General features: G+C 39.2%; 1 protein-coding gene across 1 annotated transcript in view; it reads right to left on the minus strand.

Moving 5' to 3' along the window:
- Nucleotides 1-245: 245 nt before the first annotated feature.
- CUNH4orf19 (chromosome unknown C4orf19 homolog) overlaps nucleotides 246-17,454 on the minus strand; it is a 40,718-nt gene continuing 23,509 nt past the window's right edge. Inside the window, exons 3-5 of the mRNA XM_057371668.1 lie at nucleotides 15,480-15,534; nucleotides 2,849-2,896; nucleotides 246-1,758 (exon numbers count right to left, since the gene is read on the minus strand). Coding sequence (XP_057227651.1) covers nucleotides 822-1,758; nucleotides 2,849-2,896; nucleotides 15,480-15,534 — 1,040 coding nt within the window. The 3' untranslated portion in view covers nucleotides 246-821. The remainder of the gene's footprint in view (nucleotides 1,759-2,848; nucleotides 2,897-15,479; nucleotides 15,535-17,454) is intronic.

Raw genomic sequence — 17,454 nt, forward strand, 5'->3', positions numbered from 1 at the left:
ACCYGGAAAATTTAGTGTAGTTCAGAGGTTTCAGGCTAATTTTACTAAAGTTTTAATCCAAGCTGGTAGGGACTGAGTTTTAATCTCTCTCTGGCCTCTGATACTGTGTGTGCAATTCTTACGTGAACTACTTTAGCACATTCAACCAACAGAAGGTTACCCACTCTCTTCTCCTGTTTAAGGAACTGAAGCAGCAACACTTGGGGTATCAAACAAAGTTRAGGGCAGGTGTGAGGGRAGAAATWATGTTTTSATCCTAATGTCACATGCATGTGCAYAGATTTAGGCTTAATCCATAATGGAACCATAACCATGGTAAAGTTCAATCCAAGCTGCCTTCCCTATTTCATGTTTCAGTAGATCATAGAACTTTGGCTCATTTATGTATTTTTTTTCTGCTAATGATGAAAATCTGTGGTTTCTAACTGCATGACTTCAATAATTCTGCTTTAAATAATACAAGTTTTGTGAACCTGGAACATGCAGTGTGCACAGACCCTCATATGGGTCATACCCAAAGGAAACATTTGCATGAGTCCAGATGAGGTGGGTGTACAACTGAATATTCTGTGTGGAAGAAACAAATCTTTGCCCTCGTGTTTGGGCCCATAGAGAAGAGTATTACCATTAGCCAAGGGAGCATTTCAGTACCTTAGGCAGTAGAAATTAMAAGGCTGTATAAATCAGCTGAAGGAACAGAGGTTTAGTCTGAACTCCTTTTTATATATGCTGTTCATAACAGCTCTCCATGTGTGCTGTACATCTGTTTATACAGACCCAGAAACAGCATCTGGATCTTACCCAGTGTATTAGAAARAAACCTAGTACTCATCATCATCTTCCAGGTCTTCTCCTGCTGTTGCAGCTTCCAGTGCAGCCAGAGCTGCTGCAACTTCTGCATCTTCCTCCTCCATTTCTCCATTCACATCTTTATGGTTGGTGTGTGTGGGTGCAATTTTGGCAACTGCCACTCCAGTGATACCACCGGTAAGGCTCTCACCCCAACTTGCAGAGTCAGTTTTAAAAGGTTCAATACTGCTCTCTTTCACAGACGAAGGTGGGGTTACACAAAGGTCCTGGGCCTGTATTGCTGAAGAACYAGTGTTTTGGTCTGAATGTGCACAGTTGACTGAAAAGCTGTGTTTTTCAACATAGTTCTCAGTTTGATTGCCATTTTGGGGATAATCAATATCTGGCAGTTCTATGGCATTGTTTTCTGTCTCCAAGACTGAGTTTCCTTTGAGAAAGATGCTGTGTTCTGCAGACTGGGAGTCTTGAATACTGTTAGGCACATTGCTGGCTGCCTTACTCTGACTGCCTGTTTCTAGGTCAAGTTCTTGTCCAGACCCGTTTGATTTTGTGTAAAAGTCTCTGTTGCTGGCTGAAGAAGCCTCTGAGTGGCTGGAGGTTCCCTTTTCACTTGTTTCTTTCACTGGGTTTGTGTTGGGGTTGAGCATGGAGTGCTCAGCACAGGAGTTGCCACCATTGACTGCAACATCAAACTTTGCAGCACACTTCACAGGGCCATCCTCTTGAGAAGCACTGCTTCTGTGATTCCAGAGAGTTTCTTTTGTACTGTTTACTGGACTTWTACTTTCTGTTCTGTTTACCTCATTGTTCTGGAGTTCATTTTTGTGTTCTTCATTTTCACTGTTCTCTTTGAATTTGGATTTATTGCTGCCTTGTTCATTGCGTTTATAGCTGCTTACTTCATGGATGCATCCAGATGATTGTGCTTCTTCTGGTTCAAAAATATAGCTGGAGTGAGGAAAATTCGTAAAGGAGATGTTACTTACRATGTTAATCAATATAATGAATAAAAGGATTAAGCTTAATTTTTAAGCTGAAAGTCTTGAGGAGCAAGCGTCACTGACCTTTGCCTTGGGCCCTGAGAATGAGTCAAACCAAATGGAAATGCTGAACTATGCTGTCAGCTGCTGTCCCCTGGGACTGATCATAGCTAACCCCTGTAGTGAGTTTCACCAGGAGCCTAAGGAGGATATTGGAGAACAGTGTGCTGGTTACTGCTTGTTTCCAGCTTTATTTTTTGTTTTCTCTGGGGAGCTGATTAGCCAATRAGTAGTCATCACATGGATTGTTAATTAATATGTCCTCATGTAGTTGCTAAAATATCTCCCATTTTTTTCCTGGTGTTCTTCATTCAAACCTTTTGTTCTTTTATCTTTTTTCTTTCTTTCTTTCTTTTTCCCCACCTCCTGATTTGTTTTCTTTCTATTGCTCTCTATTTTCCTTGACTTATCTCTTGCAGAGCCTCTCTATTTTCTTTATCTTTCTTTTTTGTCTCATAGCACCATTTTCTCCCCACTTCCTTACCTGTTCTACAGAAGTGGCCAAGGGAAGGAGTAACCCTCAAGTAGGGCTGAAATGTGCTCTTTATAAAACTAGCTAGTCTTCCCCTCTAGGGAGACTTTTAATATGGGAATTCTTCCCCCAGCTAATGACATTTAAAACTGTGATGGAAACAAGGAACTGCAGTTCATTTTCATTGCTTGGGAGAGGGGGAGGATCTGACAAAATGTGTGCTCCTTGTTCTAATGAATTGAGGGAAGCTCATGCTACCTAAATTAGAAAAAGCTTTACTGAAGATGCRTTTTTAATGCCCCACAGTTCCTTTGGTTGGATAGGAATTATGGAAGTGGACCTTAACTACAGGAAAATGAAAAGGACATTCAAAGGAAATCAGAAGGCCTTTGCTTAAAGATGCTGTAAACTTTGAGAAAACTCCAACCTTTCACAGTGGCTAATTAAAGCAAGAGGTGTAGAGAAGCACTAGACAGCGTTTAATGCTTTCTTTTATTCCATCTAAGCAACTTTTGTTCTATTGTACCTTTGTATCATTTTGCAGCACCTGCACCCCATCTGGATTTTCTTTAATCTGAAAAGAGAGAAAGGGAAGGCAAGGGAAAGACAGAGTGAGTRAAGCATTATGAAATAAATATATGAGCAATTGCATTGAAAATGATGCTCATGTATAGAAGGGTACTGTTAGCTCAAAAGGAAGATGTCTACATGAGACTGGATGGAGTACTGTTCAAGATCTTTGTAGGTTCTTGTCTTGCATTGGCGATGGTCTTTAACTGGGGAAAAATCTGGGGAACAATTTAGCAATTCTTAGATAGTGGTGTTCTCCCAGAATAGTTTCCTGAGCAGTTTTATGATTTGGAAAATTCCCAGTCAGTCTATTGTGTTTGTTTTTTGGTTTGTTTTATTGGTTGGGGTTTTTTTCCCATATTTTTTTTTCCTCTTGGCACCTCTTGGTGAAGTTCTCTTCCATGAATTTGTCCAGCTGTTTTTTCAAAACAGTAAGCTGCTAGCATCTACCAGATCTTTTACTCAGTAGTTTCACAGACCAGCCTTGCCGGTGTGAAGAATCACCTGCTTTTTTTTTTTTTTTTACTTGAACCTAGTTTTCACTAGTAATGTTTACTAGTATTGCCTTGTAGTTGTTGCATTAGAAGAGGTAGTGACCATCTTGTCCAACTGTCACTACAGCAGAGGTGCTGTACTGCCCCGTCAGCACTCATCTATTTAAATGTTACCCATACAGACATTGTTTCATGACCTTGAACTGTCCTTGTGGTGCTCTCTGAGTCTTTTTGCATTTCAACATCCTTTTCAAATGAAGTGTGGGAGCCATGAATGCAGAGTTCTCAAGGTGTTTGAAACCACAGGTTTATTCTTTCCTAACATATTCTATTCTCCATTCACTTGACCCTGYGAGAGTGACTGACCACTAAGGTGACATTTTTGTGGAACCATCTCTTAGAAAGGCACAGACAGATTCCTGGGATTGGCATTTTATTATTTTCAGTATGTTGCACCTCCATTTTACCACAGTAAAATTTCAGAGTTTGACTAGAACTAGCAGACTGTCTGTGTGTTGCTACATCATTGCCTGACCCAGTGAGATGCTAAGAACTATCTCTTACACGGTTCTTGTGTCAAAGTTTTTTTTTATTATGAGAAGAATGATTTGCTGATTTGGATCCCATACAACTTTCCTGTTCTGGACATAAACTGAAGTCCCAGATCTAAATATTCAAAACCCCAGAAACCCCCAGTAATCTTTGTGGGTGGTGGTTATCTTATTTTAAGTTAATAAGTCAGGGCAGGTTATTTAATATGCTTCATGCATTGTTATTCAGGCTCTTTTTTTTGTTGAGATGCTCTACAACCTCACATACTTTTGCCAATGCCTAAGGACAATGGCTCACTTCCCATAAAATTGAAATTGATGAAGCAAGGACAGGGTATTTTCCGGAGTAATTTATTTGCAAAGTAACCAAGGAAAGTAGTATTGATTTATTCTTCCCAGGCATAGCCTGCACACTGGCAATTACGCTAGTAGAAATGTAAATCAAAACATTTCTCCTCAAAATCTGACTATTTCTGGTTGTTAGCACTGAATAAAATACCTGATGTCAGGGCTCTCATTCTTGGGGCCTCTAAGGGCTTGCAGTCATTCAGCAGCTGCTTTTAGCAAGGGTACAYATGCTCATATCTATGCTTTTGTCTTTGTCTACACCTGACCTGTTCTGGAGTAGAATTTCTATCAGGAGTAGCCAGCCTGATGTAACTCAGTGCTGGTTGGGATGSCTTTTAAGCCAGCTGTTGTGCTTTCCTTCTCTTGGTGCTGCTTCCCTCCCTGAAATGCAGTCTCMGTTCCACACCTCTGCTGATCTTGCACTGTGTGTTCTCATCTCACATACCTCAACAACATCATAGCAGGAATTCTGATACAGGGTTTTTCATAAGATTGCCTACTGAAATACCCATACAGCCTTTGGCTTTGCTTTAAAGATTTTAGGTTTGGTGAACCCAGTTCTTATCTATATGCAGACCAGCTCTGACRATAGATGCTACTTCTAGCTGAGAGTGGGCACTTCAAGTCAGGGTGCTTTAGTTTTATCTGACAGATTTCCTACTCAGTGGTTTTATTTACAAATTTTATGATTTTTTKAAAAGCATAGAATATTGTTCATAAGTTTTAAGCACTGGGAAATCCTAATTGCTGGCCTTTAGTCTGCTGTAAAGACATTTGTGATTGTTATAGAAGGCAATTATATTGTATTTTTTCACAGAAAGCACATTCCTGTCTTTTGGTGTGGATTTTTTTTGTTTGTTTTGGTATTGGGTGTACTGTTTTTTTTTTTTTTTTTTTTTTTTACAGCTGATGTTGGAATTATCTCTGCAGCTACTGCGTTAAGCTTTCCACTGATTAGTTACAACTGGATTTGTCCTCTGGCATGAATAAACTATTACATATGGAAAATAGTGTATGTTGTATTATTTTAAGATTTGTTTCACATCCCTGAAATAGGAATATAGTTTTACAATGTTGCTGTCTGAACACTGGCTTTTTTTTCCCCTTGCCCTTTCCTTCCATTTATAATAATCTTTCAAGTCAAGATGGAAAATAATTCTGGGGAACAAATTGCTTTTATAACATGAAAAGGCATGCTTTAATCCTACTTATCTTGTTTTAGGCACCTAGTTCTAAAGACTTGTGCACTGTGTGATGTTCATAGTTGCATTAATGGATAAATAGTGCTAATAAGCTGCTGTCCGGAGCAGTTTGAATCAAGCAAGCACTACAGACTTGAAACAAAAGAGCGTTAAAGCAATGGATGATGATGATGATACGTTAACTGATACTGAATTTAGAAACATTGCATGCTTATGAAATGTTTACTCTGTCAGATATGCTGTGCTGATAAATTGATTAGATAGTTTCAGATAAACATGACATGATGGGGAATGCTCCTTTTGTTTAACACTTTGGGCTATTTTCACTCCCAAAAAAGGCTGCCTGTCTGAAATTGCAGTAAAATACTTAGCCTTAACATTCAGATCCTCAGAATTCAGATCCAATTGCCATTAATCCTAGATATTGTTCTTTCTTGACCATGAAATTTGTGAAGGCCTGTAACCTGTCACTGGTTGTTATGTGATTACTTAATCCTGAACACTARCACATCAACTGGCATTAAAGCTCTGCAAAAATGTTAAGTAGAGATTTTAATTTTTTTTTTAGATGTGGACTGGAACACTTAGAGCATTTGCAGAAATGAGATGGAGCTGTTGAGGTTAGAGGAATGAAGGAGGTCTAGGGTTACATTTTTTTACTCTCCCAGATTTTGAACTAGAAATTTTCAGCTTTATTTTTCAGCTTTTTGTAGCTGCTGAATCTCTTCTAGTATGTCTCTGTGAATGAGCTTGTACCCATTTCTACAAAATAATCAGACTTTTGCAGCATGACCATGTAGAATAGCTYTGTGGTTTGCATATTCAGTGTCAATGCTTGTTTTGTTTAAAGTTATGATACTTTTCTTCAGTGAAAGAGGTGGAAGAGGCCCAACTTTGTGTGCTTACCCCAGCCACCCCAGCAGACCTTTAGTTGACCACATAAAATATAGTCTAGATATAATGCCCTTGCAATGTATTAAATAAGTGTTCACAGAGAGACCAGGAAGACCTGAGGTTATGAAAGACTGACTTTCTTCTTTTAAAGCAATATCATACAGAAGAGCAACTTTAAAAAAAAACATTGGAAAACAATTGCACAATGGAAGGAGGTAGTATTTAATCTTAGTTTGAGGACAGCAGGAAACAAATCCCATCAGGGAAACAAATGCTGAAAAAGGGGAGGTCGTTAAATACATTTCTGGTGGTACCTGCTAAGAGAATGAGATGGGACTTTTCTTTAAAGTGACATTGGTGAAGATATAACAAGAATAATGTCTGACTCCAAACCCACAACCCTGCTTTTCAAGCCACAGTGTTCTTTAAGAGGTCTGCTTTACTTTATTAAATTTGAGAAACACAAGTTATCTGACTTTAAATTATGTAATAACATCACCCATATTGTCTCTTGAAACTGTGGCTATGTTACAAGCAAAAAAAAACAAAACAAGAGATAATGGCATGAAAAGGGAAGAAGAAATATTTTAAAGTCATAAAAGTGTTTTGGAACTTTCTCAATATTCTTGGAAGTTTACATGGAAACAGAAAAAGGTCAGTCTTATTGTTATTCATGGTGTACCTTTCCTTCTGTCTTGATTTTTATTTTTAAATTCTTTCTAGACACCTTCAGGAGCAGAGGCAGAAAGCTGAGGGAGAGCATATTAAATTATCTTCTCTAGCAGATCTCAAACATAAACTCTGACTCTGGATCATTATTTTTAATCCAGGGTGGTTTTTTTGTTTATTTAGGTTTTTAATTTTTTTTTTTTGTTTTATTTTTAGTTTGTTTGACATTTTCATCCCACAAACCCTGATGCTTTTGTTGTTTGACTTTTCATTCTCCTCATCCTTTCCCAGTCTAGATTACCTTAGTAAGTAAGGAGCTTTCTCCTACATGTGTATTATCTGGGCTGATGAGTCTGAATGATGAATCTCCCTGAGGCACCTMGTTCTGATGACTTTTTCCAGTAGAGGCACCTTTCAGACTTGATCCTGCTGGAGTCTCCCCCATCAGTTAGTTTGCTGTGTTTTGCACTTTTTAGTGAAACCTGTCCATTCTGAGGATACTGGCCTGAGCTACCAGTCTCTTGGCAATGGACAGAAATCCTTGCTCATCAAAATTAAGTCAGTTTGCCTCACTAGTAACACAAACACAATTTACATTGTCGATWTTTTTTTGCTAACAAGGTCATGGATGCCAATGCTAACCAGCTAGGAGACATATGCACAGAAGCAAGTGTGGGAAGAGAAAGTGTTTGCATAGAAATATGTGCAGAGGAATTACAGAGAACGTGGGGTGGGAATAACCTTAGGGAGCTCTAACAAGCTTTTCCTGGCAGGCTTCTCCTAACAGGAGGTGCAGTTTGCCTTCTGTGCTAAGCAGGCATTCACAGCTCTCAGAAGATTTCAGGGCTGTCCTCTGCATGTGCTGGGTCTGATGAGCCTAGGCTGGAGGAAGGAAGTGCAGTGTTCATGTTTGTTGCAGGGTGGGTCGACTAGATGACCTTTGAAGTCCCTTTGGCCCCRAACTGCTCTATGAGTCCATCTCTTACTGAGGCCTAGAGACAGAGGGATAGTTGATCTGGATGAAAGATAATACAAAAGAGGCACAGAAAAACTSTAGGAGGAGTGGTAGAGTTGAGAAGAACTATATTTAGAAACTTAGAAAACTAGTAAACATACAGTAGAAAAAATTACCACCCTGTGCTAGATGGGGGGAGAGAATAACAGGGAAAAGCTTGTAAAGGAAAAAGGACAAGGAACATAATTTAGCCACACACTGCAGGCTAATCACCACTGTTYGGTGAATTTAATCTGTAAGAACTGTCTTACTTTTTTCCTGACCTTAGTCACTGTTCTGAGACCAGAGTGCCTCAGAACTGGTGCAGGCTTGGGGAGCAGGGGAGCCTAAAATATCCTGGGCCCAGAATTATCTGAATAACTTGATCTACTTGAAGATGTCCCTGCTCAGTGCAYGGGGCATGGGCTGGGTTACCTTTATGGATGTCTTCCAACCCAAACTATTCTATGATTCTATAATTCTATCTGTGGAGAGAACAGTCTGTGCTCAAATCTTCCTTGAGTCCAATATTTAGAACTGGATCAAAATTTAATTTCATTTTTCCTGACTRAATCTTAATCTGGAAATTTATTTTAAATGTGCCTAAGGGAATAACTCAATTGACATACATAATTTAAAATAAATGAACTAAACTGAGGAAATACTGTAATATGATCCCCTACAGGAAGCAGATCCCACCTCATGGGCTCTTTTGGTCTATCTGTTTTTTACTAGCTGAATTGACTTCAGTCTTTTAGTTCACACTTTCTTAAAATGCTTCACTGAGATGTTGTTCCTGTGCTTCAGCCATCTTTCGGTTCAATCCTGGTGAGATACGTGGCTGTGCCATCCTGCTGACAGAGTACAACTCAGATTGACTTTGAGTCACCCTGCACTCCTTRCTGTCTGTGCTGCTCTGCAAGAAAAGAAAACTGTGCAAGTGCTTTTTCTGGTGCAGCTTACTCTCCTGTTTTGAGGGAGGCTGGCTCTATATTTGGAAGTGTCAGTGTCTGCCAGAAAGAGCCTTATGCTATCCAGCTAGCACAAGGTTATYGCCAAGGTTATCGTTACTGGTCCTATTTTCCTTTATTTTACAGATCTGAGGAGCTGCACGAACCTACTGGCCACATTTATTCTCCACTGAGAATATTATTTGCCCACTGAAAAGTTTGCATGCATTGCTAGTACAGCTAACTGTGAAAATAGGAGAAGTTGACACAGAGGGACTCATCAAAAACYCATATGAAACTTCTTGAGGCACAGCCTAACTACAATGGTGACTTACAGCAGTCAGCTTTGGCTGTGTGGCTCCCATTGCCACACCTGCTTGTTCTTTTTCAAATGGAACCCCCTGTTTTTATAGATAAATATGATAATTGTTTGATTGCAAATAATCCTTACACTGTCATCACTTGTTAAGACTGATAAAGTATTTTTTAATGTATTATAGTGTATTGTTTCCTTCCTCCCTGGCCAGGCTGAATAAAGCCCAAGGATTGTACATTGTTCCAGGTGGCTTGATTCTTTCCATTTTCATGACTAGAGTGTCACACTTCTGGGTGATATTACACAGTGAAGGACACTGTGTACAGACAATGCCTATTTACTTCAATGAGGGAAGAATTTGATGTGTTGTGTGCTATTCAAGACATGAAAGTTGGTTTTGTGTGTAGGGATTTAATGASATAATTTAGGCTTCTTCCCAGTAAAGCCATGAAACCGATTTAGACTTGTGATTTTTTTCAAGGGGAAAAAAGGGGCTTTAATCAAGCCAGGTATCAAAACCTGGATGGTGTCATTGATCAGATAACAGTGTTCCTGTTATCTGGAAACTTAGAGAACCCTCACAGTTATGGCCTCATAAATTTGGATGCTTCTTATTCTGACATAGAGTAATTTTGTCATTACCAAGGAAATAGGTCTTATATCACAAAATGTTTTTCCTTCATCAAGGTAATACATAGCAGGAAACTGAATCCTTAAATGACAAAGGTACGTGAACAGTCATAGCAAGGAGCAAAGCAAACCAAGTGACWCTTAAACAAAATTGTTTCTAAAAAGCAGAATCCCACACATTTCAGAAGATTAAAGAGCAAAATTATTTAAATATTCAAACGTTTGGAGGATGTCTCCTCTGAAGACATGCTGTGAAAGCTGGAGTTGTTCAGGGTGGAGAAGAGAGGGCTCTGGGGTGACCTTGTTGTGGCCTTCCAGTACTCAAAGGGGGCTYATAAAAATGAAGGAGAGAAACTTGTTGCATGGGTAGATAGTGGTGGGACAAGCAGAATGGTTTTACCCTGAAAGAGGGGAAATTTAGACTAGATGTTAGAAATTCTTTACCCAGAGGGTGGTGAGGCACTGGAGCAGGTTGTCTAGGGAAGCTTGGATGCCCCATTCCTCAAAGTGTTCAGGATGAACCTGTTCTAGAAGGTGGCATCCCTGTCCGTGGAAGGGGGATTGGAACTAGATAGTCTTCAAGGTCCCTTCAAAACCAAGCCTTTCTAYTATTCTATGAATGTCAAATACCCAAATAACAAACACTGTACTTGCCTGATGAATCATGAATATGGCATCAGCTAATCACTAAAGTATGGCCTACTCACCAAATAACCAGTGGGAGTGTGCTATCATGGTTTTAACCTTTATTTGTGTTGTGTCACCTGAAAAGGTATGCATGTATCAAGTGTTTACCCAGGTAATTTGCAATACAAGTGGTTGACAAAATGTGCAGTTATTTTGATCTTTGTTCCAGGATTGCAACAGTAGCAGACAACACTAATTATCATGTACATGAAATAGCACTATGATAGAATAAACTGTGTCTTATATCTTTGGATTGTTCATAACAGCACCCAAGCTAGAGTGCAGTCTCTAGTGCAGCTAGGAGGTGTGTCTACAGTGCAGGGTCCATTCTGCCCTCTAACCGTGGGTGCATGCTGTGACATTTCTCAATACAAGGGAACAGCATCCTGCCAGTGTGATGTCTAGCTACAATCTGATGAGAAATTACTTTAGCAGGATAATCAGAGTAATGGAAATATCTGCCTACATTTGTTTTCTCAAAATGCAGAGAATAGGTCAGATTTAGTCTGACCTTTGCTTWTACTAGAAAAATTTGTCCTAATTATCTTACATATGTGTATTTGTACTGCCAAGTAACTATACCAGTGTAGCTGRCAATGGCAATACCTGCTAATTGTTATGTGCCACTGTAAATACTTAGCTGGAATGGGGAGCATCTGGATTGATGCAARTACAACATTAGAAACTGCTCCACTTCTTTACAGCTGCTCTCTTATCATGCCTCCAGGCATCGAGCTGTTTTTTCATCTGAYCCTAATGCATTTTCTGCTTCCACATTGCCCCTTCACATTTTTGCTTTTTCATGCAGCTGCTTTGCACCAAACTAAGAGGCAGCGGCGGGCAGGTCTCAGGGCAGGGGAGTTTGGGTGTTGCCAGTACTGCTTGGGCACACCTGCACTTGTTTGTGGGTGTGTTAACAGAAGGGAAAGGCAATGAAAAGTAGATGCTATCAGTTTCCCAAAAGGTGTTCTATTTTGATTAATAAGTGTTGGTCATTGCCTAAGCTGATCTTCCAAAAAATGTAATAATATGCATAGCTATGCTAAGTCCTGCTAGGCTCCYCCTCAAAATGCCCTTCTTTACAAACCAGTAAGGTCAGCCAGATCTTCCACTTAGTCGTGGTGGCTTCCTGAGAGTATTAGTCAGCATATGAAGTGCCACCTTTTATTCTCATCATAGATTCCTATTTCTGCCTTGCCAGTTTTGTTTGTTTGTTTTTGTAAATTTAATTATTTTTATTTTTTTCCTGTTTTTGTTTCATTCTGGTTTTTGTTTGTTTGTTTGGTTTGTTTTGTAGAAGTTATTCTTGTACTATTTCATTCACTACTATCTCTAGTAGCTGTCAACTGTTTTATAAAYCCTTGAGAGAGTAAGGTCAGCTCACACACAAGGTGGACTTTTTGGTGAGGCATTATTGCTGCACCAGAGTGCCCTAGAGGGCACAAAGGCTACAGCTTGAAGGTGATCTGAACACATAATTTATTTTCCTGTTACGCTCTTTGCAACTTATTTTAAATATTTAYAAGATAATTAAAAGGAAATGCATTCTCTCTGACTATTTCCTCATCATTCACAACACTAAGTCACAGAATATTTCACTRCCCCCAATATTTACCATACAAAATGGTTACTTTGTTTCTAAAGAGTAAAAGGAAGAGTGGGGAAAAGGGTAAAACTCTTACAATCATTAGCCAGTTTGCATAAAGGAAAACCAAATATAGCTGGTAGCACAAACCCATTAATTTTCTCTTCAGCTAAGCTTCTTTTCTACATTTGGCCTTGCCAAACTTACATCATTGTCTGGTGTTTAAATTACTGAAGTTTATATTTTCTGCCTTTTAAAATTGTTAATCCCCTAAAATATAATTTAATAGTGGGACCTAAAACCCTGAGTCCTGTTTAATCCCATATCGTATAGAAGCTAACATTGAAATGTGTTCTTTCCCAAGGGATTCACAGTCTACRTGTGTGACAAGACAAAAACTGGGGAAGCAAATGGTCGTGTACACGTGAAAGAAGCAATCAGCAGAGAAACTATATTTGAGTCAGTAATTGCGTTAGGCTAGGCCCAAGCTGGAATCTGTGTTTGGCAACACAGGTGGAGCCTCAGACCAGTTATAGCCAATTTTTATGTAACACAGAGACTGGATCTGAAATGTCATTTCTTTTGAGAGGTTAGTGTTTCCATGTGCTCTTATGCAACTGTGCCCTTTGGAGGATGGATTCTTGGGTCCCAGCCCTTTGTTTGAAAATCCTTGGTTGTATCCAATGCCTTTCTAAAACATTTAACATAGAAACAGTTCTAGAATCTGAGATGGTGCTGCCRTGGGTCTGCAGCTCACAAGGCTCTCTTGCTTGTGCTTTGCTCCTTTTGCAGTGGCAGGCTTGAGCAGCCTGCTTCAGAGCATGCCATCAAGGACATGGTTTTGATAGCTGTGAGATGTGGCTTTGAGACTGATGGTTAAACTGAGCTGGGATCCTAATTTATGAGGGAATTCCCTAACTCCTTGAATACTGTGTAAAATAATCACTGCTCCCTCTGTGGTTTTGACTGAGAGTTGATGTGAGTACTGTCTTCTGGCCTAGAAATCACTTTTTCTTAGAATTCCATTTACAGAATCAGCTGATGAGTATAAGCCAGCTTAAATATAGCAGTATTTTCTAGATGTAGATTGTTTCTCAACAGAATATATRTAGATAAAGACTATTTTTTTAGACTCCTAGAGTAATTACATTTTTATTGTATCAGTTTCATGAATGCTGGTATCAATGAGAAATCCTACTTAGGRCATGAGGAAAATGGAACACGTCAGTGAGCATGAAGGCTACAGCATACTGCCATAGGACCCAGCCGGTGAGAAAAACTTGACAAGCCAGAATGTTTCCCAAGAAYATATTCTSAGGTCACTTGTTCCRTTCAGCCTGGARGAGACTGAGAGGAGACCTCATTGCAGTTACAACTTCCTCGTGAGGGGAAGAGGAGGGCCAGACTCTGATCTCTTCTCTGTGGTAACCAGTGACAGGGCTTAASAGAATGGCAGGAAGCTGTGTCAGGGGAGGTTAAGACTGGATATCAGGAAAAGATTCTTCACTCATAGGGAGGCTGGGCACTTGAACAGGCTCCCCAGGGCAGTGGTCACAGCACCAAGCCTGACAGAGGTCCAAGAAGCATTTGAATGCKCTCAGGCACATGCTGTGACTCTTGGGGATGGTGCTRTGCAGGGTCACGAGSTGGACTCGATGATCCTTSTGGGCCCCTTCCAACTCAGTTTATTCTGTGATTCTGTAGTTGTGCCACATATGTTGTCACATAGTGCCACTTGCTTGCAGCATAGTGGCGGTCTGTACACTGAGRAATCAAACTCTGTTAGTCCATCTGTTGGAAGCTGTTGCCTCTTGTATTTGCCTGTGAGGTCTGTGCAAAAATAATTTACTTGCTTTGGGCAGAAATTTGGGGCCAATGATAACAGGACCTTGAAAATATGCTGTTGAAAGACTTTGAGTCTTTAGGTGATCTTGGTGAACAGACCAAGATGGAAAAGAAGAGAGAGGTGGAGATCTCTTATGTTTTAGATACTGTGAAATTCTTGTAAGTTAAAATAAGAAAATAAAACTTAGGAAATCGGTAATGAAGTCTAAGCAGCTTAACTTGTGTACTTTTGCCATTCTAGGTTATTGAAAACTCTTGGTTGCACATCAGCTCTACRGAAAGGCTCAGTGGTTCTTTGTTTGATTTTTTGTTTGTTTTTTTTATACCATTGGGTCTTTGGAAGTGGGCATGATGAGACTGCTGGAGTTTAGCAGCAGTATTATMCTTTACATTTTACTTAAGGGAGCAATATTCTGAAAATAGACTTGGATGTCTATGGAGATTGCTTCAAATATAGGTATTGGAGTGTTTTGTGTATATGCCTTTGGGCAGGATTTAGGCCAGGCAGGATATGTGATCTCAGCTCTGGTATTCAACTGTAGCTTAGTGTGCCCAAGCATTATCATGCCCTGAATATTTCAGATGCTTCTGATTTGTTTATATCATACGAAATATTGCTAGTGGCAGGTATTGTGGTGGTATTGTTGTACTGCTCAGAACATCAGCCTCTCTTAATGCCAAGAAAATTGGATAAAGCCATAAGCAATTAGAATGAGTCAATGATTCTGTTTTGTAAAAAAAAATATTAAAAACCCAAGCCAGAAAAAACTATCTCCTTGCCCCCTGAAAAAAAAACCCCACCAAAAAAAAACCCAAACAAAAACAACAACAAAACATCACCCCAAAATCCAACACATTGATCAAGGAGATTCCTTAAAATTGTCAGAATATTGTGCTTTTGTGTTTGATCATTTAATGGCATAACCTGCAGCTTTTTGTTAGGAAACTGTTCARAGTCAGTAAGCTCTCCCTCTCCAACAAAATTAATCCTTATGTTTTCCAATTAGTCCTCTTTTCTCAAATCSTCCTCTTTCCCCTGCTTCCCTTCCATTCTTCTTGTTCTTCCCATACCATTTGCCTGCATTTTCACATTTTCTCTTGCCATTTTTCASCTGTGTTGACTGACTTAGATTGATTCAGTTTTGTATTCCTATAATTTGTCTGTCTTTTTCTAAACTTCAGAGTGAAAATTGACAGGCTTTTATTTGCTACATCARGAAACTTATGGGCTGGAAAGAAACACAGTTCTGTTCTGTCACAAGTGCTTRTAGCAGCTGAGCATTGTCACTGGAAAATATTGTGGAGTACTGCAGAGAGAAAAATAATCCAGAGATGCTTTATGTTGTGGAATGCTTAGTTACAACAGTGAATGGCCAGTAAATTTTAAACCTACACAAGGAAAATGAAAAAAAAAAATCCTACCTTTCCGATAGCACTCCATCGACTGCTTGAAAGATTTGTTTTAAATGTCTTGGTCCTGCAATAGTAAAACACTTTGCAAGTGGTTTCTTCATGTGCACACATAAGTAAGTAAGATACTCTGAGGCAAAGACTGTCTACTGCAAACAATGTGGAAATAGAACAACCTCCTCTTGGTACCATTGTGAATTTTAAATTTAGACAGTGRTCAAATAAATCACTACTGAGTAGTATGCTCATCCCCTTGAGCTGAACTGGAATGCTAACCTGCTTAAAGTGAGCATGAGCTTTGCCACAGTGGATTAGGACTCATGTGAAGTGTTTAAACAACAACAGTAAAATTAGAAAACTTTCAAATATGCAGTATTATGGGACTTTATTTTCTTTGTGTTTTCTTATTTCTTTTTTTTTTTTCCCCTGGGAGCAAGGATATTTATAGTATCAGTTAAAACTTCACCTTTGCTGTGTGCTTGTCAGAACTTCTCCCTTCCAATTTTCAAAAACTTTGAAACTTACGAAATGCCTCTGACATTGCAATAATATTCTAGAYATTAGTAAAGCTGTTGTTCTTTCACACATGTGCTCCAGCCAAATAGAAAGCTCAGCAAAATGYTCTCTATTAAGAATTTCTGAAGAGACAAGTAAATGGAGATAATTGTAAATTAGAGAATAACAACACTGCAATGCAGATGCCTTTTCTCCTTTAAAAATGCATTATCGTCAGTATTTCTTGTAGTGATTGAAAAGTGAGCCCATGTGGTTCCATGTGTGCATGCAAACATATAATGATCATTAATCATCAAGTTGAGCTAATTTCTGTGAAATGGGCAATGTATTTTGCTGTGGGTTTTAGAATTTGGCCCATGTGCTTACTTCCATTCTCAGCGTCTCTCTGCTTGAGTGATAACTTGAAAAAGCTCTGAAAAAGCTTACATTACAAACCACATATCCAGACTGAATTATGTTTGCACCATTCTTGAAACCTGCAAGGCTTTTCTTGTAAGAGAGTAACATTTTTATTGGCCTTGAGAACTCTTTCAGCAGAACCCTCCTAGGGTCTAAGCCAGGGTAGTTAATTCCTGAATTCAGCATCCACAGGCAATGGGGCCAGGGAGGGACAGTACAAAGCAACAAGGATGGTACAAGCAACATGGTCAACACTGCTGCTGCTCTTTTTGCTATACTCTCTTTGCACACATATTCTTTGCAGTTATAATTTTCAGAATTTATGGGTAAACTCTGACAAGCTCTTACAATATTTCACTATCTAKCTTCCAGGTTTGAAAGTATCCCTGACTGTGTAGGTAAGTTTCATGGTTGCTGTTTGCCTACAAATTCAAGAGGACAACACTGCATTGTTGTCCCATATCACCCATAGGTGATATTTAGAAGATTTTATATTAAAAGCCARAAATATGACTGAAAACTAAATCCAGATTTACGTGGCCTGGATATCTGATGTGACTCATTGCTAAGGAGAACCTGGGATTCATTCAAACTTGATTCATTGGTTTGCTCTGTTGCCCTCAGAGCAAGTCACTTAAGTTGTCTTGTGTGTCACCATTTCTTATYCTTCTCAGAGCTTAATGTTTGTGCTGCCCTTTGAAGATTTATAGCCCTATTCAATCTTACTATACTGTTGCAATGAGTTGAGAATGTTTTTGTGCATCTGTTAGAGGTGTGATCAGTACTTTATGTGAAGAGAATAATAAAGCTTATGAAGAATGAGTCATGGTGTGCTCCTGCTTTTATGCAACCTTTTGCTGGGGTCATATTATGTCCTTTTGTGCATTAATTCAATGTGCTTTTTTTTTTATACTGATGCCGGACTGATTTTTGCCTTTTTCTTTTAAATATTCTCTGTATTCTTTACTCATACAATTGTAGCCTATTATTGCATTAGTAGCCAGTCTCAGTAGTTTTTCCTGTAGCTTTCCATTCCCTTTCCCCAGGCAGAAAGGCCAAACACATTCCAGGG

This window comes from Malurus melanocephalus, unplaced genomic scaffold, assembly GCF_030028575.1.
Source record: "Malurus melanocephalus ecotype Western Australia unplaced genomic scaffold, MMel_1.1 scaffold_151, whole genome shotgun sequence".
NCBI classification, from domain to species: Eukaryota; Metazoa; Chordata; class Aves; order Passeriformes; family Maluridae; genus Malurus; species Malurus melanocephalus.